General features: G+C 41.5%; 1 protein-coding gene across 5 annotated transcripts; it reads left to right on the forward strand.

Moving 5' to 3' along the window:
* Positions 1 to 313: 313 nt before the first annotated feature.
* TFDP1 (transcription factor Dp-1) lies at positions 314 to 27,263 on the forward strand. Of its 5 annotated transcripts, none has more exons than XM_081907446.1 (12): positions 314 to 445; positions 2,625 to 2,707; positions 13,375 to 13,441; positions 16,237 to 16,343; positions 17,126 to 17,247; positions 18,694 to 18,859; positions 19,144 to 19,290; positions 20,214 to 20,282; positions 21,381 to 21,532; positions 22,469 to 22,635; positions 23,682 to 23,763; positions 25,993 to 27,263. In XM_081907446.1, the coding sequence occupies exons 2-12, from the start codon at positions 2,696 to 2,698 to the stop codon at positions 26,141 to 26,143; spliced, it is 1,242 nt and encodes a 413-aa protein (XP_081763572.1). In that variant the 5' UTR covers positions 314 to 445; positions 2,625 to 2,695; the 3' UTR covers positions 26,144 to 27,263. The 5 variants fall into 5 exon arrangements, with proteins under 5 accessions (XP_081763572.1, XP_081763571.1, XP_081763575.1 ...); XM_081907445.1 differs by lacking the exon at positions 314 to 445 and adding an exon at positions 452 to 607; XM_081907449.1 differs by lacking the exon at positions 314 to 445 and adding an exon at positions 452 to 607 and having other exon boundaries at positions 19,147 to 19,290.
* Positions 27,264 to 27,341: the final 78 nt, after the last annotated feature.

Genomic DNA, 27,341 nt, shown 5'->3' on the forward strand with positions numbered 1-27,341 from the left:
TTTCTGCAAAAGGAATAAAAAATGGGTTTAGATGGGGGGGAGAGGCGGGGTAGTTGTTATACAGAACACTTTTTACTGCCTGTATTATGGTCACGAATTATACATTTCCCCCATGGGAATGGCGGGAAGAGTGACGCAAAAGCGGAAGCCGTGAGGTCCCCGAGGGCGGCTCAACGGCCGGTCTCGCGCTGCAGCTTCCCGCGCTCTCAAGGCCCCGGGAGGAGGAAGGCGTGAAGGGAATCCCGAAGGCGCGAAAACCTCGCGCATGCGCGGGCCTCCCACCTGCGACAGCCCAGTAGGCCGGCCGAAGCGAGCGAGCGTGCGGCAGAGCGGCGATGGGATGTGGGAGGGAGCTCGCTCGCCGCCCCGCGTGTGCCTATGTGGGGCACGTTACAGCCCCGTGACGTCAGCGCGCAGCGTCACGCCGGGAGGGACGCACGAAAGTGTAAGTTTCAATTTTTTTCCCTCCCCCTTGCCTTCCTTCTGTGCCAACCGCCAAAAAGCCAAGAATCGCGGGACCGCCGGCGGAGGGGGGGAGGGCGAGCGGAGGCAGCGGCGAGCCCCGTTCCTCCCCATCCGCCCCATTCCGTGCAAGGAGCGCGAACAGGTGTGAGAAGGGGGTCAAACCTGCGGGTCGGCGCCGGGGAACCTCCAAGCTTTGGGGGTGGGGGGGGGGAGGAGGCAGCAAAGCGAGGCAGGAAGGAGAGCGCGGCTTGGCTGGGTGAGCTTTGGCAGGGGCAGGGAATGATGGCGCTTTCGCGAGGAGGAGGAGCAGGAGGGGTTGTTGCCTGCAACCCGATCCCGTGCATGTTTACCCGAAAGTAAGCGCGGGGGGGGGGGCTTGCTTCCAAGTAATCAGCAATTGTGCATCGGATCGCAGCTCTGCACCCCGATCCCTAACCCAAGTACGGTAGAAGTAGAAAGAGCGGCTAATTTTAAGTGGCGATTTACTCCCAGGTAAAAGCTTTGTTTAGGATTGCGGCCGATCCTTTATTATTATTATTATTATTATTTTGCATGTCTGCTTTTCTATCCAGTAAGCATGCAAAAGTCTCGGTGGAGCTTGCTTCCAAGTAAGCCTGCACACGGCTGCAGCCTTAAGGGATGGCTGAAATGTACTCGTGTTGGGTGGGGGGGGAACGACACCCCCCCAAAAAAAGTGTCCCTTCCTTTGCTTCAGGAAAACTTCACACTTTCTGGAAACTGTTGGAACCAAGGAAAGAAAAGAGGCTTGCAAAGCGAGGGGTTGGGGTGGAGAGGCGCTGGAAGGGGTGAAAAGACGTTGTGGGAAGGGGGGCAACTTCTTATTATCATTTCCCATGCACACTTATGCACACTTCGTAATTATTGGCAGAGTTCATTCTGGTGCAGTTGAACGAGTGTGTGTATGTTTGTGGCTGGAGGTTGTGGGGGGGGGGAGAGCAGAAAGGTGCCCCCCCTCAACCTTATCTCCCCACAAACACAGCTGCTTTGCCTTGCAAGAAGGAGGAGGAGGAAGCCTAGAGGTGATGGTGTTGCTCCTCGGCTGCTTCTCCCCACCCCCGAGGGGGTTTTGAGGAGGGCCGTGCATTGCACATGTGCAGTTGGCATCTCTCTCTCTCTCTTTCCGTGCAAGAGCGGCGCTGTGGGTGGGGGATTGCTCGGGAGTGTGTTGTGGGGGATGGAGTTTGCTCCCTGCTTCTCCTCCTCTAGTTCCTCAGGTACCGTCGGCGCCTTGGGCAGGGGAGTGGGTTGCAGGGACCGAGAAGGAAGACAGGTGGGAGACGAGGAGGAGGCAGCGGCGGTGGGAAGCGCTTAGGCGGGACGGTTTAAGGCGAGGATCCTCTTCCTCCTTCTTCCCCTCTCTCCTTCTACCCCGGTCTCTTCCCTCCCCCCTTCCCCGGGGCGGGCGGGCGAGGAGGAGGGTCTGCTGAGGGTGAGGTTGGTGCCTGGGTGGCCCCCCGTCTCTTCCCTCCAGCCTCAGACTCCCCGGGCTCTGGTCGGGCTTCTGAGGCCCTGGAGAGGGGGCGGGAAGGTGCAGGAGGCGGGGGCTGGCGGGAGTTGTTCTGTGGAGCGCAGATGCTGCTTCGCCTGGTTTTCACAGGGACTCTCAGGACCAGTTTCCTCCCCCCGCCCCCGAAGCAGCATGTAAATTTCCAGGGCCTGCTTGCATGTTCGCATGGAGAAGCAGTGTGTGTTTTGTTCAGCGTTGGGGGGGGGGAGTGTAGTAGGGGGTTGGGCCCCTGAGGCCTAGCAACTGTTCTGCAGTTAATGGGTCAGGAGCAAAGCCCCCCACCCCGCTCCCCCTTCCTCTTGGAAGGGGGTTGCTTGCAGATTTATGCAGGAGGCATATTTATGCTTTTCAGTCATCCAGCACATAGCTGGACAGGGTGCAACTCCCCACCCCCACCTCTGTGATCCTGTCAGTTCAGGCCATCTTGCCTTTATATTCTCAGAAGATCAGGGGCCAAACGCTTTGAAGACGGAGCTGCTCTTAATTTATGAAGGCTTTAAGTTGGGTCTTTCAGACTGTAACTTACTTTTACAACCCCGTGCTGAAAGTCAAGAAAATGTAGCCATCTCAATTTTAAAATGTGTTTCCCTGCAATAACCCAAGTTCTTCTCTTTTAATTTATTGTTTTTAGAATACAGTGCTACTGTTCCTGTACCTGTGGCAATCAAGCAAGTAAAGAACTGATTTCTTGGGTTAAGTAACATGGCAAAAGATGTAAGTATATTTGTAAGTAATGGTCCTACAGATAATGTTTTTGTTTATTGTATTTGTATCCCACCTTTTTTTTCCTCCAAGGAGCTCAAGGTGATGCATATGGTAATCCCCTCAACTACCCGGTGAGGTGGGTTAGCTGAGAGGCAGTGACTGGCCCAAGGTAACACTAGCATTAATAAATATAGGAATTCACTGTTACCCTATGTATTCATGTAGCTGCATCTACACAGCAAATAAGCAGGTGTTTATCCAGCTGCATTGACTCCATCCTGTGCCGCATAATGGCAGTGCAGCATATCAGTAGGAGCATATCACAAATATGTGTGGCTACATCCCCATAATTTAGGCTAAGATGCTTTTAGCATAGTGTCATAGAGATGACAAGTCATCATCTCTTCTAATGATGAGTAGTGTTGAATCTGGTATATTGTAGTGGTGGTATATATGCACATCGTAGCAGCATCCTATACTGCTGTACTAGGGTAGCATGAAACACTTAGTAGAATTCCATAAGTCACTATGTTGTGTTCTCACTTTATTCCAAACTAGGGAAGGCCAGTTACATGTTTGTGGATAAGAATAAGTTTTATTTGAGTCAGCAGCCCCCAAATACTTATGAAGGTATAATTTTTTTTTTGCCCACCATTTCACATGTGAATAAACTAGGGAAGGCTTATACCTTTCCAGGATGTTTATTGCTAGCCAACTGGCTCCTAGTATAGCTCCAATAATAGCTTAACACTTCCTTTGCTTTGCTTTGCTTTCTTAAAAGCAATATAAGTAGAAGGTTTACACTAAAAAGTTATAGGCTTGAGGATCTGTAATAAGCTGTTTGTCCGTCATATGATTTTGTGTGATGCTGACTTTGATCATCTATGGCATGAATGAAAAAAACCTTTTTAGCGTTGTCTTTTTAAGTATGATGCAGTGAATTCTTATGCTTTTGTTAGTACTCTACTTTCCATTATATTGCCTGGCTGAAATAGAAGGTACACCTTTATTCTTCTATTAATCTAGCCCTCTTCTAGCAGAACCACACCTTCAGCATTGAAAAGCATATGACAGTTTGGTTGTTTCTTTGTGCCCTATTCTTAAAAAAAATAGAGTTGTTGAATTTCCTATTAAGGTATTTATCATAGACTCAGATCGTGACCTAAAATTGAAATTGCAAAAAACTAGCTACTGGAATCTATAATTTCCTCCCGTTGTTGTAATTGTCCTGCAAACTAGAACAGTCAGTTCAGTTTCATCAATGAGCATAAGTTTAATCAGTATGGGTAATCCCATTGATTTAGAGCAGGGTTCCACAACTTATAACACCTCAAGCTAAACAATTCATCAACCATGTATTGTAGGCTGGTGTGTACTTAACAAACCCTGTTTTACAATATCACTCGGATATCACAAACAGACAGAGGGCGGTGCTTAGTTTGGCAGGTCCCAAATTCTGCAGTTAATTTAAATTAGGCAATTAAAAGTGCAAAGAAAAAACACAGAAAAATAATTGTTTTAAATCAAGTCTCCCATTTTGAATTTTCCCCCCTGAACAACTATGCATGCTAACTAGTTAACGACAACAAAACATGTTGGTTGGCAACTAAATTGAGCCATCATAAATGCTATAAGTAAAATGGAGAGCTTTTGTGGTCTTGCAGCCCATATCCACTGCAAAAATAATGTGGGATTAGAGACAAGTAACAGATCTTTGTTTGGATCTCTGTAGAGATACAGAAACACCAAGGAAGGTCACTTACAGTCATGGGAAAAAGAAAGTGACCTTCTTTGAATTCTGTGGTTTTACATGTCAGGACATAATAGCAATCATTTGTTTCTTAGCAGGTCTTAAAATTAGGTAAATACAACTTCAAATGAATAAAAGTACATGACGTATTACACCGTGTTATGATTTATTTAACAGAAATAAAGTCAAAATGGAAAAGCCATATGTGAAAAACTAAGTACACCTTATGAGTCAATAGCTTGTAGAACCACCATTAGCAGCAATAACATTAAGTAATTGTTTTCTGTAGGACTTTATCCATCTGTCACATCATTGTAGAGGAATTTTGACCCAGTCTTCTTTACAACGTTGCTTCAATTCATTGAGGTTTGCTGGCATTTGTTTATGCATAGCTCTCTTAAGGTCCCACACAGCATTTCAGTTGGGTTGAGGTCTGGATTTTGACTGGGCCATTGCAACACCTTGTTTCTGTTCTTTTTCAGTCATTCTGTTGTAGATTTGCTGGTGTGTTTGGGATCCTTGTCCTGTTGCATGTCCCAGTTTCAGCCAAGCTTCAGCTGTTGGGCGATGGCCACACATTTGACTGTAGAATACTTTGGTATACTCATGGCCAACTCAATGACTGCAAGGTTCCCAGGTCCTGTGGCTGCAAAACAAACCCAAATCATCACCCTTCCACCACCGTGCTTGACAGTTGGTATGAGGTGCTTGTGCTGATATGCTGTGTTTGATTTTTGCTAAATGTGCTGTGCATTATGGCCAAACATCTCCACTTTGGTCTCATCTGTCCAAAGAACATGGTTCCAGAAGTCTTGTGGTTTGTTCAGATGCAACTTTGCAAACCAAAATCATCCTGCCATGTTCTTTTTACAGAGACGAGGCTTTCATCTGAAAATGCTTCCAAACAATACTTGTTTAGTCTTTTTCTATGGGTACCGTCATGAATTTTAAAATTTAACATGCTAACTGAGGTCTTTAGAGCCTGAGATGTAACTCTTGGGTTTTTTGCAATTTCTTTGAGTGTTGCACGGTCTGACGTTGGGGTGAATTTGCTGGGTCGTCCACTCCTGGGAAGATTGGAAACGGTCTTGAATGTTTTCCACTTTTGAATATCCTTTTCCGCTGTAGAACATTAGTTGGAGATGGCCTTGGAACCCTTCCAGTTTTATGGGCAGTAGCACTTGCTTCTCTAAGAGTGTTGTCTTTCCTCCTTGGCGTTGTGTTAAAACACACCTGAATGCTCCAAACTGGCAAGCTACTAAAACTTTGGCTTTTATGGAGGTGGGCACACTTGCTGATGATCAATTAAGCAAGGGTATTTGATTAGCAGCCCCTGTCTGCTACTTATCCTCTTAATTCCCATGGATCAGTAAGGGTGTACTTAGTTTTTCACGTATAATTTCTCCATCTTGAATACAAGATCACCTATATGGACTCTGGATCATCCTGATGAGATGCAAGATGGCATTTCTAGAATACTATCTGTGAAAACTTGCTGCTTCCAGGATCCAGTAGGCATCAACAACAATAAATTCAGTATATTGCTTTTATGATACTTAAAACTAAGAAGTCATATTTTCCTCTATGGTTCTAACTAATTCTGTTTGATAAACTGTTGTGATTGAGTTTAATAGGTAAGTGTGGACTTAACACTTTTGTTTTAAATTCAGATTTCCTTTATAAACATACACAATTACAAAGTCACTTATAATGCAATTTCCTCCTGCCATGTTTAGGGCCTCAGGATATTACGTGTCCTTGTAAATGCAGAGAAATATGAGGCTTGTTTTTCTCTTGAAAGTACACTGCAAATTCTAAAATGTATTGCTGATAATCCGTGTTCAACCTAAGCTTTGTTTTTAGAATTACAGTCCCATTTGGTTTTCGAACGTTTTGGAAGTCGAATGGACTTTCGGAACGGATTCTGTTCAACTTCCAAGGTACGACTGTAGTGACGCTGCGGGACTCAGCCCTATGGTAATTATACCATGGGGTCCTGCAGGGATCTGTGCTATTGAAGATCTACATGAAGCTGTTGGAAGCCATTATCAGGGGACTTGAGGCGATGTATCATCAGTACTGATTGTACCTTGCCTCATCTCTTACATCTATTGGAATCGGGAGCTGAAGGGATAGATGCGGGCCAGTAAGCTGAAATTGAATCTAGAGAAGACAGGGGCCCTATGGATTGGTTTCTGGGTCCGGAAATTACGATTGGAATGCAGTTGCACTCCCCCTAAAGGAGCAATTGTGTGATCCAGGGGCACTCCTAAATTTTACCTTATTGTTGGAGACTCAGATCACCAGATGCGCCCGATTCCCTAGCTGTTGCCATTCCAGGATAAGGATAGTTGGAATTTTGATGACTGTACATTGGGCCTCCTTTGGAGGTTGCAGCTGTTGCCTGGGTGCTGTCATGTTTAGGTGCCTCAAGCATATTGAACCAGCCCTGAGACAACTTCACCGGCTGGCTATTTGTCAAGGTGTTGAGTTTAATATATGAAGCTCAAATGGCTTGGGGCCCACCTACCTGAAATAGCACCTTTCCAGGATCATCCTGCCTCTGAATTGAGATCTGCGGGAGATTCCTTATTGGTTGTGCCATCAGTGACAGAAGTAGGTTTAGTTGACCCAGAGCAGGGCCTTCTTGGAAGTAGCACCTTGACTTCAGAGCTGTCTTTCCCCTTGGATCAGGCCAGATCCCACTCTCATTTGGTTTTAGTGGCAGGTTAAGACATTTTAGTTCTGCCAGGCCTTTGTGCTGTTTCCAGGCAATTTTTGTTTCAGATGAAGTGTATTTTAACGGCTTTTTATTCAGTGATGTATGCCATATGATGTTGTGGCCCAAACTTTGACCTTCAAGTAGAGGGCATGGAATAAATGCCCACAAATGAAATACACAATATTTGATACACAATATTTCACTTTACCCATACGTTTATTTTAAGTGAATTTGCAATATGTTAATCTTGTAAGAAGGAGTTCCGTATCCTTTGAGAAAGCAGTACCTTGCACAGTTTATAGTTTCTTGCTTTTGTACACTTGCGTTTCATGTAGTCGGGTTCCAAAGAGCTGCACAAGTAATCAGTGTGCAGTAGGAGTCTTTGCACTTCTATTCTTTGAGTAATAGCGCACATCCTTTGCAGCATGGCAGATTCCTTTGAAACTGAGGGCACTTTCCTAAGTAGGTTGTGTGTGGCATTGGTTGGTGGTTGTTTAAAGAAAGAACATCCCAAGTCCTATGACATACTTAAAATAGCTTTTGAATGGTTGCTGCTATGACTGATGGGAGCAGAACTGACATTGCTATATGTCTCTGGAGATAGAGAAGGGGGTAAAGGTGCCAGTCAGATTGACAAAGAAGCAGTGTAATTAAAGGAAGTATGTCAAAGTGGGCAACGGACTGAAGGAAACTGAAAAAAATAATTTCTGATGGAACTTTGATGAAAGGGAAAGCCAAGGAGATTGTAGGGTTGAGGCACAGCCTCAGCAAGGCCCAGGAACAGAATAAACGATGCACTATTGGCAGGAAGGAATTTGGTGGGGGGCAGTAATCCAGGAAGTCAAGGGGGGTCAATTTGCTACCTCTACAGCCTAAACTTTGCTAGCACTATTGTACTTTTGAGTTTCGTAAAAGAGGACTCAATTTTAAGGTAGCAAAGAGTGGCAAGTTGTGGGGGCAGTCTGAGGACACTGAGGTCCAGCACCAAGGGCCTTCTGGCGGTTCCCTCATTGCGAGAAGTGAGCTTATAGGGAACCAGACAGAGGGCCTTCTTGGTAGTGGCGCCCACCCTGTGGAACACCCTCCCTTCAGATGTGAAGGAAATAAGTAGCTATCTGACACCTGAAGGCAGCCCTGTTAAGGAAGTTTTTAATATTTAATGCTGTATTGTTTTTAACACTCGATTGGAAGCCACCCAGAGTGGCTGGGGAAACTCATCCAGATGGGTGAGGTATAAATAAAAAATTATTATTATTTATTATTTAGTTCAAATCAATATGTTAACTACCGTATTTTTCCGTGTATAACACACCCCCTATTTTGGGCGACTCCAAATTAAGAAAATGGGGGGGGGATTTCCAAGAGTTCTTAAGCTTTTCTTGGGGAGGATGGCCCAGAGTTGTTAAGCTCTTTTGGGGATGATTGCCGAAAATCACTTACCTGCCGCTAAAAATCGCTGAAGACCCGCAGCTGCCAATCAACCTCCCTATTGCCACAGCAGCAGCCAATCACCATCAACCCTTGCCGCAAAGAATCTCCTGCTTGCTGCTGCAACAAATCAGCCAACCCCCCCTCTGCACTACCTGTGTATAAGACAAGCCCCAATTTTAAACCTAATTTTTGGGTAAAAAATCCTCGTCTTGTACACAGAAAAATACAGTAATTAAATACATCATTTATAGTGTTATTATTGTTTGTTGCTCAGCCAGGCTATAGAGTTCAACTGTGTGCTGTTATATAATTATGCCTTGTTCTACCCTGAAGTAAAAGGGCTTTTTGAAATGTTGCAATTCTCTAGTGCAAAGAGATTGTCCTCTCTCAGAGAGGGCTGCATACTCTGCTTATGCTGCTTATATTATCGAGTTATAAAGTAACAATTGAAACTAAATAATTACGAGAATCATTGGAAACAAAATAATTTAAAATCATGGCTAGCCATTATGTCCAAACTGGGAAACATGGTTTGTTTCCTTCAAATCATGATCAGTATGTCAAGAGCAAACCTTGACTTAAGAGTGTCATTCGCGGGAGTGGAACAAGCCACAATCCCCAGTTCTGATGCAGTGCTAAGTTGCTGCTTCCGTTCACTGGCGAGGAAGAACCAAGTGAGAGTAATCTGCATATTCGTGTTAAAATATTACAGTGGTGCCTTGCAAGACGAACGCCTCGCAAGACGGAAAACCCGCTAGACGAAAGGGTTTTCTGTTTTGGAGGCGCTTCGCAAAACGAATTTCCCTATGGGCTTGCTTCGCAAGACGAAAATGTCTTGCGAGTTCCTGCGGTTTCCCCCCTTTCCCCCCCTTTTCCTAAGCAGCTAAGCCGCTTATCAGTTGATCCGCTAAGATGATAAGCCACTAAAAGCCGCTAATCCGCTAAGCTGTCAATGGGCTTGCTTCGCAAGACGAAAAAACCGCTATATGAAGAGCCTCACGGAACGGATTAATTTCATCTTGCGAGGCACCACTGTACTCCTAGCTTACTATGGGGTGTGAACGCAGTTACCGTGTTCAGAGAAGACTGAGTTAAACGTAAGGGACATAATGTATATTGGCATATGTGTTTTAGTAACCCCATAGCAGTGCATGTATCTGTGGCCAATAATGTGTAATACTTAACAAAAAGCATAGACTCTTTCTGTATGTAGCATGTAGCTTAATTGAATTTACCATTAAAGTATATAGAATTTCAAGCAATGTGGGTTGGGTTATCACTCAAACATTTTGTTGTTGTTGCTTTCTACATCTAGCTCCAAGCAAAGCACGGCAAATAGCATTTTTTTGCAATAGGAAAATAGATGTATTCAGTAAATGTCAGTGGAGTAATTTGTTTGTTTGGTTGTTTATGCAGCTTCTAGAGTATTATGTTCCATATCCAACTGGTATATCAGACTTCTGAGGGAATTCAGCTGGTTTCCTGATTTTGATAAAAAATATTTGTACACATCAAGTATTTTCTTAAAATTACATCAAAGCATTATTTTTTTATTCCAGTTAATTAGCCTTTCTTAAAAGAAGGTTATACCAATGTTAAGAAATTTGGGAGGTGGGAGTTATACATTGAAGATATGGCATTCTGGATTTGGGCGCTGTTCAGTCATACCGGCTTGAGGAGAAGGGCAAGTTAGAAGACACTGCATGAAAGATGTGAATGCAACTAACTGCTCAAGTTTTCCTGCTGGAGCAAGTGCAACTTTTAGCCTAAAATGATGCGGTGGGAGAGGGGCTTTATCTTAACAGCAGGAGGGGTAAATTCAGATTTCCATAGAAGAGTTTTACATGCCTAATTGGTCATGTTTAAGATACTTGGTTCATTATCTGTTGTTGCATTTTGTGGAGTTCAACATATATTGCTACAAAGGACTTCTAACCCCCAGTTCTCTTTCCCTCAGTCTCAATCATTGCAGATAATTTATTTGTGTTGAGGGAATTTCATTTCATTTATTATATTTCCATGCCACTTTTCACTCACATGAGATAAAAAAATTAAAATTTTAGATTTAAACTTAGTTTTGATCATTCAACAAGTGTACAAAATATTAAGAAAATTGGATGACATGAGGTAAAAAAGTTGGATCACTTGATATGGAATGACCCACTGGTAAATGATAATATTCAGCTAGTCTGTAGTATTGCATTCTTGAGTTACTGGTAGGTGATTGAGCACTCAGTGGATTCTCCAGATTCATTTCAATCTAAATTTGCTTGTTGAATGGAGATAACTTTCTCTGCCCTAGTGTACCTGGAACTGGAAGTGGGGATGTATGTCCCTGAAGTGTCTCTACTCCAGGGATAGGCAACCTAAGGCCCGGGGGCCAGATACGGCCCAATCGCCTTCTCAATCCGGCCTGTGGACGGTCCAGGAATCAGCGTGTTTTTACATGAGTAGAATGTGTCCTTTTATTTAAAATGCATCTCTGGGTTATTTGTGGGGCCTGCCTGGTGTTTTTACATGAGTAGAATGTGTGCTTTTATTTAAAATGCATCTCTGGGTTATTTGTGGGGCATAGGAATTAGTTCATTCCCCCCTCCCCCATATAGTCCGGCCCACCACATGGTCTGAGGGACGGTGGACTGGCCCACGGCTGAAAAAGGTTGCTGACCCCTGCGAGTCTAGTCCTTCCTGGAGATGTAGTTCCAGAAGGTGGTGCTGGGGCTGACTCCTTTTGGACATTTTGACCGTAGTGTCCTTCAAGGTTCTGTCTTGTACCACATGCTGTTTAACAGCTACATGAAATTGCAGAGAATGCTCGGGGTTGCGAAGTTTAGTCCCATTAATATGCTGATTAAACCTGGCTCTCTCTCCTTTCCATGTAAATCCAAGAGAGCTGTTCCAAGTTTTGATTGGTGCCAAGCATCAGTAACCAAAGTGAAATACCTTCTTAGTTCTTTTGCATGCCTAAAAATGGTAGAACTTCTCATTTACTAAGCCATCAAATTTCTTATTTTAGTAGCTTTCTATCCTTTAATCTCAAGGGTGGCGCTGTGGGTAAAGCCTCAGTGCCTAGGACTTGCTGATCATAAGGTTGGCGGTTCGAATCCCCGCGGTGGGGTGAGCTCCCAGCTCCTGCCCACCTAGCAGTTTGAAAGCACCCTTAAGTGCAAATAGATAAATAGGTACCGCTTTATAGCGGGAAGGTAAACGGCGTTTCCTTGTGCTGCGCTGGTGTTGGCTCGCCAGATGCAGCTTAGTCACGCTGGCTACGTGACCCGGAAGTGTCTCCGGACAGCGCTGGCTCCTGGCCTCTTGAGCGAGATGAGCGTGTAACCCTAGAGTCGGACACGACTGGCCCGTATGGGCAGAGGTACCTTTACCTGTTTTTATCCTTTAATCTGGTCTCCATCTATGCCGTTAACGTGTTGACTTATTCCAAATGGTATTGTTAACTAAATCATATTATTCCATTTCTAATTGCCATAAGGAGCTTTGATTTTTTTAAAATCTCCAATGCTAATTTAAAAAGTGTGGAAATTGTTGCCCTAGGGAACCACAATAAAAGTCTCACCTTTGAAAAATGATGGGTTTTGGGGGGGAGTAAGGTAAGAAAATACAAAAAGTTGATAAAAATTTATTCCCTTGTTCTTACAGTACTTTTAATTTTTGCTCTGCTTGTAAGCGTGCTAAGGGTTGAATATGTAGAGCTTTATAATGCAGACCTCTGCTTATTTTAAAGATATGCTTCTCTTTATTATACCTACATTTTGTTTGATTCAGTCCTAAGAGTTCACAGCAGTCCTGTCTTGGAGAAATAATTCCCTAGTTGCTTTGCTCATGTGCTAGTCAACAAGAAGCAAAATTGGTGAGTTGGCTGGCAGTGCACTCTAGGGTACAGGATAGGCCTATAAAGAGCTAGTAAACAACTGTGTGTACTTCAGATTTCCAGTGCACCTGCTGTGAAGTTCTGGTGATGGCAGTCAAACCCTGGTCTGACCTCCAGGCTGAATTCCTTTGAGGTCTTATGGCAACTGTATTCCTTGTGAAATGCAGCTTTGGTGACATTTGAAAACGTTTTGCTTTCCTAAGTTGAAAAAGAAACTTTGAGCTAAAACTCCAAAACTCACTTTAGGGCCACAGGGAGGCTTTGAAAGGAAAATGTATGTGATAGTTTAACTCCTTAGGTGTAGGAAGCCCATGACCCTGGTAAAGAGGACAAATGTCAACCATGTATTGATCAGAGCAGTCTACATAGTTGCTTGCTTCTGCGGTGGGTGGGTGTGTAATGGGTCGGAATATTGCATATTTTGTTCTTACTAAGAGCTGGGTTACACAATTGCCAGCTGATAAGTCTGTATGCGTAATAGGGCATTGGGAATGTGTATGTGCCTCTGTGCAAGTTCCCCAACACCTTAGGACAAAACAAGGTGTGGCCTGAACCAAGGGGGAAGGCTAATGGGGATTTTGTGTATAGCTATATGCACATAGGTAGACCTGGAACAGAGTGCTATGATAAGCCTGCACAGTAAACATCACAGATCTAGTGCTTGCCACAAAAAAATCCAAGGCACAGACCCTCATGGATCTTAATTATTTTTTATAAAGAGTGATAACAATACCACCAACAAATCACAGAATGCATTTGTGGACACAAAGGCAACCTATAACTTGATGATGGATTTGGATGGTCCCTTGCAAAACCTATTGGGACCTGGAAATGTAATTTGTTTACAAAGTACTTTACATCTAAATAAAATGTGTCTTCTCTCATAGGCTGGTCTAATTGAAGCTAATGGAGAATTAAAGGTTTTTATAGACCAAAATCTTAGTCCTGGAAAAGGTAAGAAACTCTTGTTGTCATTGGCCTTCGTATTTAATGAAGTAAGACTTCTGTGTGTGTAGTAAGGCTGGCTTCAAGTTTGAGGAGTCCTGGGCAAAGAGACCTCGGGGTGGGGGAGGGGTCCCATTCCTCTTATCTGAGGATCCTGGTGGGCTCAGCAGGGCTGCAATGGCTGTTTTCCTAGCCACACTTGACACCTGGGCCTAGTATTTCTCACAGTGACCCAGATCTATTAGTACTTTGTAAACTTCTTTAAAATTTTGCAGTTGAAAGGCAGCGTGTACAAATTTTAGTCAATAAATATATCCTAGGCATGTAATGCTACCTGCACAATGGTGTTTGTTGTAGAAGAAAGCGTGCATATTGACCGTTCAGTCTTTCTTACTTATAGGTTTTCACTGAATTTTTGAAAGAAATACTTTATACAACAACAATTTTTAAAAAGTGCACATGATCAGTGGCAGCCAATACTGTCATCAACCATTGCCATGAATTTGTGTAGGGAGTCCATGTGCCCAATAATTTTCCACTTTCCCCTTGTGGAAAAGGCATCTTCTCATAGGCAGTGGCTGGTATCTTTGGTCCATTGTATGATTAGGGAGATGATCCTTCCTTCCATTATTGGATTATGATGTGTTTAGCTACCATGAGTGTCCACAGCAGTCAGTCACATTGTTCCTCACTCAGATTCCAGAGTGGTATGTAGTTCATCAGCAACATCTTTGAATCCCATGGATACGTCTAAGGCCTTATTTATGCAGCTGTTTATCTTTGACCCAAAGGGTGCAACTTTTGAGCAGGACCATGTTGTGTGACATAGAGTTGCTTGAGGGGAGCCACAGCGGCAACCTATATCTGTTTCATAGTTGTTTATGAAAGAGACAGTGTGTTACTCAGTACTCTCTGAAAGTGAGGCTTTGGAATCTTAAGTCTTCAGTTGAAGTGACCGGAGGGGATAGCACCTGCTCAAAAATCCAGATGTGCCACAGGCCTATAAAAAGGTTCTGACTCCTGCTGTAACAAATAAAGCTTCAATTCATTTACTAATGTGTTTGTATGCTAGATTTTTAATAAAATTATTTTTATGGGACAGGGCATCCAAATGTGAGTAAGAATACATTTGAGACTGATACAGTTATTTCTCAGCAGAACCATTCCACTTTCGTTCCGAGCATAATTCAAAGTGTTGGGGCTGACTTCTAAAGCCCTAAAATGCCTCGCCCCAGTATACCTGAAGGAGCATCTCCACCCCCATCGTTCAGTCCAGACACTGAGGTCCTCCTCCGAGGGTCTTCTGCTGGTACCCTCACTGTGAGAAGCAAATTTACAATGAACCAGGCAGAGGGCCTTCTCAGTAGTGGTGCCCTCCCTCTGGAACGGCCTCCCTTCTTATGTCAAGGAGATAAAAGAATTACACAACTTTTAGAAGACAGCCCTGTATCGGGAGGTTTTAAATGTTTGATGTTTTTATTATGTTTTTAGATATGCTGTAAGCTGCCCAGAGTGGCTGGGGAAACCCAGCCAGATGGGCGGGGGTAATAATAATAATAATAATAATAATAATAATAATAATAATAGCAACTATTATTACTTTAGTTTCCTAAATCAACTTATTGACTTACACCACAAACATTTTATCATGATTTTGTTGCGACTGCAATTTTCTAATTCTCAAAATAGGCGTATAATGCACAAAAGAAAGACAATCAACTAGGCTATACCGGTGTCTCATAAAGATCACACTTTTAAAAAGTTGCACACTAGAATAGTTATGTTAAAAATCTTCCAATCTCAGATGCTACTTGCCAGAAACTGATTGGTATTTTCCTATTTCCTTTAGTCATCAAATCCCTCCTGAATTATTTCAGACAACACTGTATTTAACTACTTAGAAGGGTGGGTGGGTAATTGGCTGCATATACACCATCCTAATATTCTGTAGCTATTCAAGTGAATAGAATACTTTTTCACTTTACTTTCTACCATTCTAAAATTTTACTTCTATAAAATATTTTGTACCACAGGGTGGCAGCATTTATACAGAAATGCATATACGCGTTGCTCATATAGAACTTTTAAAAACTTCTGTCTTCATGACATCTTGGAGACACAGGCTGCAGTTCTGTGCATGCTTCACACTGGCTGTTTCCAAGTAAAAATGGATGAGATTGTAAAGAGATGTGGAAGCTTTCTTCATACTGACTTGTGGCTGACAGGATTTGTCCAGAACCTTGGTAGGGAACCTATGACCCTCCAGTTGGCATGGTTAATGGTCAAAGATGATGGGAGTTCAGTCACTAGATTTTATGGTTTATAGCTAATGGCCATCACAATGCAGTATGAGCACAGATCACACAACTACAAAATGAAAGATATTACTAAAGGATGATGGCAGTTGAAGTTCAGAAATATCACGAAGGCCATAGATTCTCCAGCCTGATTTAGAAGTTAATCTTCAAGCAAAGCAGATGGTTCTGGTAGTAGTTTAAGTCAGTATGTCAGATAAATTATAGTGAGGGATTCTAATCTTGGCACGTTGATTTCTCTGTCTTCAGAGAATTAAATCGAGCTATTATGTTTGAGCTCAATGGGCTTATCTCAAGGACTTCATCCTAACATTTGCTCAAGTAAAGAATGTCTCCCGCTCTCACATATTTAAAAGCATTTTAACTTGGACGTGTGCAACAGAATTAGGTTAAATATTAGACTGACCTCTTTAGTTCGCCTAGTCAGATGCTAATTGTGTTGCCAGTTATTTGTTACCATTTTGTAACTTTTCAATTTGTGTATTTTAGGTGTTGTTTCATTAGTAGCCGTTCACCCTTCCGCAGTAAATACACTTGGAAAACAACTCCTACCGAAAACATTTGGACAATCTAATGTCAACATTGCACAACAAATGGTAAGAGGCCTGTAGGGAAACCTACTGATTCATTTGTGATATGTAACTTGTAGATTTTGAGGTGCCACATTAATCCAGCCTCAACATTGGAACACATTCTGAGAAAACATGCATAAGATTGTTCTACGTCAGGGGTGACTAAACTGTGACCCTACAGATGTTGGTGTGCTGCAGCTTTTATCAGCTTCTGCTAATGCACCCAGTGATGAAGGATGGTGGGAGTTTTAGTTTGGAAACATAGCGCCGCATCTGTTGTACATTAGAAATTTTTGAGATCTACATAGGAACCATGGGGCCCACTTAATTTGGCAGCTTTCAGTGGAGAAGAGCACCATTAGATGAGGTTCTTTCAGAAGCATGCCTACATAATATAAGTTAGAATTTGATTCCAACTTAAGAGTTTCCTGGTTGGGTAAAATACCCACTAAAAATGTAAATTGTGGTTTTACTTTTTAAAATGTATCTAGTATAAAATTACAGCTTCCATACTAAGGAAGATAATATAATTACAGTGTTACCTCGGTTTTTGAATGTCTCAGAAGTCGAACACTGAAAACCTGGAAGTAAATGCTTCTGTTTTTGAATGCGCCTTGGACGTCGAACGGCTTCTGCTGAGTTTTTTTCCAGTTTTCTCCATTGAATTTGCAGACCGCCCTTTGCGCCTCAGTTTTCAAACATTTCAGAAGTCGAACGGTCTTCCAGAACGGATTCTGTTCAAAATCCGAGGTACCAGTGTAATCTGAATAGGAGTGGCATTAACTGACATTTTGTATTAACTGTAGGTTATTGGTACACCTCAGAGACCTTCAGCCCCCAATACTATTCTGGTATCAAGTCCACATACACCCAACACACACTTCGTACCGCAGAACCAGACTGCAGATTCTTCGCCTTGGTCTGCTGGGTGAGTAAAATTTAGTTAGATTACAACATATTCACAGGAAAATGTTACATCATATTCACAGGAAAACGCATGCCTCAAAAGCTTTATTCTTGGTAACTAAAGTTGGGCCTCATATCCAGCTAGTTAGCTAATAGCTGAAAAATATTGGGCCGAATCCAGTGATATTCCTGGAGGCTTATGTTAGCAGAATCAGGGAAGGAGATAAGTATTTGCCAGTTTCCCTGACAGCTCCCCATGTGATCCAGATACTTGGAGGACCCTTCAGAACACCATGGGAGGTGATGCAAGGAGCTACAGGGGAGGGGGAGGTCAGTGACAATCACCTCACTCCCTGTCCTGCCAGCAGAAGCCTCCCCTGGACCAAAGCCCTTTCCATCCACTCGAGGACATAATTGCATTCAGTTCTCTTAAACTTGTAGTTCGTTTCTTCCTCATGTAAAGGTTGGTATCTGAAGGTAGATAGGGTGTGTATTTCTATAGAGTTTCCTTTGAATAACGTTATAAGCAATTTCAAAATGTTTCGAGTAATAGGAGTGTATGCCTATTGTCATAATAGGCCTTCTCTGTAGTGGCACCCTCCCAGTGGAACGCACTCAGATGTCAAGAAAATAACAACTACAGTCATACCTCGTGTTGCGTTTGCTTCATGATATGTTTTTTAAGGTTGCGTCCCGCAGCGACCCGGAAGTACCGGAAAGGGTTACTTCCGGGTTTTGCTGCATGCGCAGACGCAGCGACATGAGCAGACGCGGGTTGTGTTCTGCTCATGTTGTGAACAGGACTCTGAAACAGATCTTGTTAGCAACCAGAAGTACCACTGTATCTGACTTTTAGAAGACCTCTGAAGGCAGCCCTGTTTAGGGAAGTTTTTTAGGATTGATGTTTTTATTATGTTTTTAGATATGTTGTAAGCCACCCAGAGTGGCTGGGGAAACCCAGCCAGATGGCCAGGGTATTGATAATAATAGTAGTAGTAGTAATAATAATAATATTCTCATATTTTAACTGTGTGTGTCTAGGTCAGACGTGGGTGTCCAAACCAACAAGTTACGTTCATTAAAACAGTTTCTTCAGTGCCATTGCATTTCTTTAAAAATACTGATTTGAGGCGTTCTGCTACTGTTTTTGGCTGTTTTTGTATATATTTTATATATGGACGTTTTACGATGGCCTTTACTTGTAATGCCCAATAAAGGTTTGGCAAAGTAAATATGAGTTCTGCTTCTATGCAGACAAATTCCTAAAGGCAGTGGGCGAACACTGCCACCATTAGAACATATTTTATCATTGATGAAGCCTTCTTTTGCACAAGGTTTAATGAAACAAGTGATTTGGGGTATCGGTTCTCTTAAAAAAAAGAAACCCACCCTAAAGTCGTCTCATTGGTTTTGGGGATTCGTGTGTGTGTGTGTGTGTGTGTGTAACTCATTGTATCTGTATTTATAGGAAGCGCAACAAAAAGGGTGAGAAGAATGGCAAGGGTTTGCGGCACTTCTCTATGAAAGTTTGTGAGAAGGTTCAGAGGAAAGGAACGACCTCATACAATGAGGTAGCAGATGAGTTAGTTGCAGAGTTTAGTACCGCAGATGCACACATCTCACCAAATGAATCGGTAAATATATTCATGTTCTGAATTTAGTAGAGACAGCAAACCCTTTTCCTGCATGCTACAAATTACCTACATGCAGACACAGCCCCTTTCTTTTTGCTTTCTCTCTTAGGGATCATCCCAGTGTGTCTATTGTGTGTTATGAAAAATTTAAGTTCTTGCTTTCAAGATTAGAAATGCTACTCTGTTAACCAACAAAGTTGTGATATTACCTCAGCCGTTCCATGACTGGATAAAATCTTTAAAATAGTTTAATCAGAGATATTCTAATACTCTTAATTCAACAGCAGGCTTATGATCAGAAGAATATTAGACGACGTGTCTATGATGCCTTAAATGTCCTTATGGCCATGAACATTATTTCCAAGGAGAAGAAAGAAATAAAATGGATTGGCCTACCTACTAATTCAGCTCAGGAATGTCAGAATTTAGAGGTAAAATGCGGTGGACATTTCTCATTTGCAGCATTTCTTTAATCTTGTTTTCTGATTACTCGGGATGAACAGATTCCCTCACTTCCGTTCCAAGGGTTTCGTTCTGGTTGGAGACCCAGATTTTGGAGTGGTGGAATAATTCATTCTGCACATCTGGCTTTCAAAATCATAATTTTCTTTAATTGAGAATGATTGTGCATTTGCAAAATTTCATAAGTAAAAAATAAATCTTTAGGGTAAGAACCTCTCAAGTGCTGGCGGAAGACAGAGGGAGTAGACAGTTGACACTTCCTCCCAAGTTCTGGAAATATTCCAGAACACTGTAACTAATAATGAAAATTTGAGTTCCACTTCAGGGAATATTTACAATGAAGTAGAGCCGTAGAATCTAATAGGGTCAGATTCTATAAGCACCACTGTTTAATACCCCTTCATTCTATAAATGACTTCACTATAAGAAACAGATACATTTTTGGTTGAATTATTTTGATTGTCTTTTAAATAATCTCTGAACAGGCTTATGTATCATTTGATGGTAGTTAGCTCTGGGTGTTCAGGATTTTCTTGTATGCAGAGAGAGGGTTTATGGCTGTTGCCATACTGTCGTTGTTGTTTAAGAACAACAAATGATGTTTGGAATTCATTTCAGCAAATATGAAATCTTGGATTTTTTTTAAAAAAATCTAAAACAGCCAATTCTCATGCCGTCTTGTGAACTGCTTTGGAATCTTGCCTATGTTTCAAATGTATATATTACTTGAGACAGGGTGCTGCTTTTTGAGAAGTATAAAGCCCCCTTCGATTCACAGAATGAACTTCTTGGTTTCTTGGATTTTAGCCCACATACAGAGCATTATGTAGCTACAGTACTTTTCAAATTCACCCAGCTCCTCTCTAAAACTAACAAAGTTTCTTTTCTTAAGGTGGAGCGACAGAGAAGACTTGAAAGAATAAAGCAAAAACAGTCACAACTACAAGAGCTAATACTTCAGGTATTTTTGGAACTGTTGTTTGCCTTGCCAAATCACTTTATATTTATTTATCAGTTGTCTAATGCGTTAAGATGAGCCGATTTCCCCCTGAAGCACTTACTTTATCCCACATAAGTAAATGACATGACTGGGAATAAGAGGATAATGGGCTAGACAAGTCAACTAAGCAGCTGGGCTAGCAGAAGCCAGGGCAAGGGCTCCTGCTACTGGAAAGGTGCTCCCCCAACCCTTATCTGCTGCCTCAGATCAGCTCTGGAGGGTTGAGAGAACTCCCCAGAACAGTGCATGGGGATTGGAGAGGGGAGATTTTTCCGTCTGGCAAGGCGAAATGATTTCCTCCCAGTGGTTTTAATTCACTTTAGCAATAAGGCATTACACAATTTTCATTCTTGATTATTGTAGGCACCGATATGCAACTTCATCTGATTCTGTTCTGTATGCTTTGTATCTCCTATTTTTATTTTAGACCTGCCCTAAAAGATAGAGTAGAATTAAATAATAGAATAAAAATAATTAACTGGAACAACTTCAGGGGTGTTTATTAGACAGTCTTCTTTGCATTTTTCTGGGGTTTCAAGAACAGCAGTCTTTTTACTTCTGGAAAGTACTTCCTCTTGGTAACCAGGCAGTATCTGCATATATGAAATGGCACTGAGGGAATAGGCTTTTCTTCAGCTTCCTGGTCAACCCTACCTGATTAGGCAGATTTTTCTCTTCCCTAACCCCCCACTGTCTTTCCTCATCTTATTTTACTTCTATTTTACGGATGAGCTTATGTTTAAAAAGTTTGTGCAGAGTTTATTCACTTTGTAGAAGTTAGATTTTTTCCCATGTTCTGGACTCTGTTTTGGAGCTGGAGGAAAACCTTCCACTTTGGGTGTGTGTAGACTTAAACACATACCACCTAGTAACCAAAAAGGAGGCATTTCTCAAAACTTTCGAGTGCCTAATCAAGAAATGCTTGGTTATAGATACTATTGTTACTTGTTTAATTATTCTTAAATATTCTTATTTAAGAATTAATGCCAAACATGCCTTCCCAATTGTTTTCCTATTCTTAAAGAAAATGAAGTTGTTTATATTTAAATCCCTTAACAGCAAATTGCCTTCAAGAATCTTGTTCAGCGAAATCGTCAAGCAGAACAGCAAGCAAACAGACCACCAGCTTCTAATTCTGTCATTCATTTGCCATTTATCATTGTGAACACCAGCAAGAAGACTGTGATTGACTGCAGTATTTCTAATGACAAGTAGGTTGCTAGTAGGGAAATGAGTGTTTTCTTCTGTACTTGCGAATACACTGGCTGCATTTGCATGAAAAATTATAATAAGTGATTGGCTTGTGCTTTGCTCCTCCCTCTAGTAAGCATGGGAGCAACAAACCATGGTACTTGTCTTGGCGTTATATATGAACTGGGGAACATGGTTGTTTTGCTCAAACCAGTGTCTGGTAAGCTAGCTTGAAATTTATGCAGGAAAATGGACTAATTTCTTAAATACTGACAAAGTTGGGGTTGCAAATTCTGGTTTTATTATTTTATATTTATATACCACCTAATTGCCTAAGTGGTTTCAAAGTGGTTTACAAGTATAAAAACCAATAGAAAAAATCCAAACGCACGTAATGAAAATCCACACTAAAACAGTTCATTCAAAATGTTAAAATAAAAACTCGCAATTAAAAATGTACAATAAAGTAAGCCCATTAAAGCAGCACAGAGGTTAAAACAGGAGGTTCAGTTTAGGAGATTAGGCGAGGTGGGGGGAGGGGAATGCTTCTAGACAGGTATGTCTTCAAGAGCCAGGGGAACACTGTTGTATTTAAGCAGGTGGAACATTCTAGCACATTGGTGCTACTAGTGAAAAAGCTGGCCTCAACATTCTATAACCTGATGAGATTATAGCTGATTCTGTGAGCTACACTGATTTCTGTAGGGCTCCACAAAAGACCTCTGCCAGTAAGACTGGACAGTGTTGGTCTTGATGGGCCAATTATCTTACTAATATATGAAATATTGAAATATTTGAGTCTACTGCTTCCTGAAAGACAGTGTTGGAATTGTATAACAGCATCAAAATGTGCTGTATCTTTTAAAGTTGCGCATTAGTAGAAGATACACTTTGTAAGAAAATTTTATAACCCTATGTGCATAGCTTTTTGACCAGTTTCTACCCACTTTCTGTAGGTTTGAATATCTATTTAATTTTGACAATGCATTTGAAATACACGATGATATAGAAGTGTTAAAGCGCATGGGAATGGCTTTTGGGCTAGAATCCGGAAGTTGCTCAGCAGAGGACCTAAAAAATGCAAGGAGCTTGGTTCCTAAAGCTCTTGAACCATATGTGACAGGTAAGGTTCTGTGAAAGATTTCCTTATATTTAAAACGTATGTGGAAAAGAAACCAAACTGGCATTGGAACTTGACACAACTGCAATATGCAGCGCTATAGGATACAAGTGGTTTGCAAAGCCTTTTATCAGTACAGTTGCCTAAGCAAAGCATTTTCTGAGTGAAAAGTTCTTAAGAACTTCCCTGCCCCCAAATGATGGAAGTAAAAGTTCTAATAGTGCAGTAACTTCCAAATCATTGTGGAGTTACCACCACCTACCTAGAGGAGGATTATCAAGCAGTCGATTGTGAAATGTTAGGTGCCAGGTCAATCCTAGAAATCATTGCAGAAAGGAGAACTGTTTGTAAAGTGCTATGGTGCTATCCTCAATTGGTGTCAAAAAGGACAGCAGAACATCAGAATTAACAAGGCTGTCCTTGAAATACCTGTTAACTGGGTTGGACTGCATTCTAGGAGATCTCTGGCAGCCACAACACTATATGGCTCTTTCGTTCTCCACTGCTGGCCACCATTGATCATGCAGAACGAAAAGCAATGGTTGGCTTGACAAATATGTACTTGTCAGCTATTAGAGCAAATTTGAACCAAGTCTGATTTCGTTTTAGCACGTTTTCCCATACTTTTAAGTGTAGCAGTTAAGAATGATCAATATTTTCATAGCAAAAGGAAGCTGTCGTAGTCATCCTTGCCTCTGCTGTTCCGTAGAATTGGTTTTATTTACTAAAATACAGTGGGGTGTTTTAATGATACACTTAGTTTTGTATGCTGTGGAATCCCTTTAGAGAATTAGGCTTTGTACGCCCAAACTTATTCCCCCCCTTTTTTCTTCTGCTTTGTATGCGCTTTAGAGATTATTCAGTGCTCCTATATTTTAGTGGGAACTTTAATAGGCCGTGTAACTTTTTTTTTTTTAAGCTGCTTAAAAAAATTCTTTGTGATGGGCACTTTGTACAAAATTTCACTATATGTTAAAAATATTTGGATTAGATTTGTGTTTAGTACAGAATCAACCCTGCAGAATTCATAATGCTTTCTTCCTTTACAGAAATGGCTCAGGGATCAATAAGCAGTGTGTATGTCTCATCCTCATCAGGTTCAGCTTCAAATGGGACAAGATTTTCAAACAGGTTAGATGGGATTTCTCTTTAAATATTGATAAACCTGGCAAATGACAAGCACCTTCATTTTCAGAAACCCCCCCTCCCCCAATCGATTTTAATGCAGAACAAAACGGTATTACATACGGGGATATAGGGAAAAACAAAAAGAAACCATAGGGATGAAAGGTGGCACAAATCACATATATTAACAATTCCCATATCACATAACGAAATAAAAGTTAACTCAAAAGTCCAGATTTCCTGGGAAGCTGGTGTAAGTTGTTGTAAGTGGTGTTCATTTGTATACAAAATAAAATCACGCTCAACTGCATAGAAGGTATCCGATGTAGCTGTGCTTTGCAAAATTCAAAGATGGCATGTAACCTCTTCCAAAACGGCAATATTCCAATTTCTGTATGGTGGGCAAGCGTGCAGTAGCCCAGGCATAGGCAGACTTGGCCCTCCAGATGTTTTGAGACTACGATTCTCATCATCCCTGACCACTGGTCCTGTTAGTTAGGGGTGATGGGAGTTGTTGTCCCAAAACATCTGGAGGGCCAAGTTTGCCTATGCCTGCAGTAGTAGCCAATAAAATATATAACGAAATCTTTCAATATAATCATCTTATTGTCATGCCCAAAAATAGGAGAGCAAGAAGAGGGTGTAATTAAGTTGCCTGCTTAGTTTCATTAAAAACCAGGGACCAAAAATGTATAGACCTACAAACGCTTTCACCAGAGGTAGAAGTATGTTCCCCTAGCACCACAACTTTGTCAACGTGAGAGGCGTATGACATTTGCCCTGCGGTCCTTATGCCACGTACGATACAGCTTAAAAGTGTGGTTTCCCTGATATGGACCAAAATCGACTTTACTGCCCAAATAGAGCATATTACCGTATTGGCCCGAACATAAGCCTCACCCGAATATAAGCCACACCTTTAAAATTCAAGGGGGGGGGAGAAAAAAAGACAATATCCGAATATAAACCACTTCCTTAAAATTCTGCAGGCACTCACACCCGTTCCGTTTTACCATATGTCTGTTTCAGCTGCGATACCGTAAAAGCCAATTTTTTTAAGGTTGCGAATTTAAGCCGCACTTTAAATTTTCACGGTTGGAATTTGGAAAAAAAAGAGAGGCTTATATTCAGGTCAATACAGTACATTCCAAATACCACCATCTGTATTCTCCCCAATAGCTCCCTCCCCAAAATTTTAAAACCAACTTGGAGCCCGCAGTGCAGGTTAATAATTGCTCATATAAAGCTGCAACCCAAGCTTTTACCATAGAGGAACAGGGTTTTTGTAAGAGGTCTAGTGACCTGTCCGCAGGTGCAGATCATCCAGAAAACACGTTACCCATTAAAAATGCAACCAACCGATGTCCTTGATCTGGGAGGCTTCCTTGGTAGTGGGTGATGGATTCTGGTTGGTTGGATTTTGTTGTTAGCCAGATAAAATCTTATCAGCAGCTGCTGAGACTTCCTAAGGAAAGTGCTTCTTTCATCAAAGTGCAAATTTCACTTTTTGTTTTGCCTAATAGTTTCCCTACGGGACGCAGGTAGCGCTGTGGGTTAAACCACAGAGCCTAGGGCTTGCCAACCAGAAGGTTGGCAGTTCAAATCCCTGCAATGGGGTGAGCTCCCGTTGCTCGGTCCCTGCTCCTGCCAACCTAGCAGTTCGAAAGCATGCCAAAAAGTGCAAGTAGATAAATAGGTACCGCTCCAGCGGGAAGGTAAACGGCGTTTCCGTGAGCTGCTCTGGTTCGCCAGAAGAGGCTTAGTCATGCTGGCCACATGACCGGAAACTGTACGCCGGCTCCCTCGGCCAATAAAGCGAGATGAGCGCCGCAACCCCAGAGTCAGCCATGACTGGACCTAATGGTCAGGGGTCCCTTTACCTTTAATAGTTTCCCTAATAGGCATTTTGAAGGAGTTAAAGCCCAAAGGGTGATAATAGTGTAGAGCAGCCATAGGGAAGTGTTGAGAAGTTGGTCCCAATTCATACCCCCAAAGGCTTTTTCTTTCCTTTTGCCATTGAATCCAGGAAGGCACAGCAGTTGATCCTGGCATCCTAGCCAAAGATACGAGCAAAGTCCCTGCGGTCCAGTAGCAACCTTGCATAACTTCAGTTAAAAAAATTTTTTAGGCACATTCCTTTTCTCACCCTTCCTCCTGCATAGTTGTGTTGTAAAAACTTAATGCATTAATGGAAAACCAGTTAAAAGTATTGATCCTAATTTGCTTTTGTTTCAGTGACTACTCAAATGGCGGGGATGGAATGTTAGCTACAAGTTCCAATGGATCTCAATACAGCGGCTCTAGAGTAGAGACACCAGTGTCTTATGTTGGAGATGACGACGACGATGATGACGAGGACTTTAATGAAAATGACGATGACGACTGATATTTTTTGCGTGTAGACTTTTTTAAATGTTAAAATTCAGCAAGCTTCAGGAATAATTCTAGGAAGAGAATTGTCATAAAATTGCCCCATCAAGGAGATACTGGTAAGAGTCCTGAATTTAGAAAATGCTCCTCCAGTAAAGTAAAAAGAATTGTTTGTTTTATGTAGATTTTTTTACATGTGGTGAGGATGTGTGTGTTGATACCAGTGTGTTAATGCAGAACCTTTATTTACTCTTTGCTTAGAATTTTTAACTTGAAGGAAAATGCATTTTGCCCCTAAGTGTTGTTGCTAAGTTTGAAAATGTAGCCACATTTAATGGAAAATAAAATCTGTCCACCTGTCAAAAATGCATACACTGAATGGCATTTTATTTAGAGTGCATTTAGGTGACACTTCGTACTGAAGCATAGCAAACAAATGTTATATTTTGCTGATCATGCAGAGTCCAAAGAAACAAACAAAAGAGCCTCTTTTTAAATGTTAGTTTGCGGAAATTGTGTGAATTTATTTCCCTTTTAAAAATTATTCTGATCATTGTAATTCCATCAAATTTATATATTGTGTTTGCTGAATGTTAGGACATATGAAATACAATTTTTGGCAAATGTTTACTGCCAAGCTGGCACAGCTGTGTAAATGTCTTGAAGGTTTGGGATGAGTTTTGCTTATGATAAAAATTTGCCTGATTTCTTACAGGCAGATTTTGAAAACAATTTGTTATATAGTTGTTTACATACCTATAAGTCTATCATATAAAAGACATGTACTGAAACAAATGTTTATATTTGTTTCTTAAACATCTTCCAGTAATCTATTATAAAGTTGAAATTAAATATAGAGAATGTTTTATGTTTAACTCAAAATTTGTCAATCACTTTTAATACTTCATTTTTTTATAAAAGAAATTTCAGGGCAGGTGGTAGTCTTTTAAAATTTATTCACAAAGAATTAACTGCACAAATACTGTCAGCTGCCTGTTCTAAGACAGTAGTCTTTTTATTGAAACACAAATAAACTTTTCTGTAATATTTTATGGAATATAAGCAGTTTGTTTTACTTGTTTAATTGTGGCACTATTAGTTTTTATTAATAAAAAGCGCGTGGGCATTTTTAACAAGTTCTTTGTTTCTCTAATCAAGATTATTTTCACCTTCTGCTTTGTTGTGTTTTGACTTGTGATATAGTTCTTCAGTTT

Source organism: Podarcis melisellensis, assembly GCF_964234715.1.
Source record: "Podarcis melisellensis genome assembly, chromosome: 4".
Classification (NCBI taxonomy): Eukaryota; Metazoa; Chordata; class Lepidosauria; order Squamata; family Lacertidae; genus Podarcis; species Podarcis melisellensis.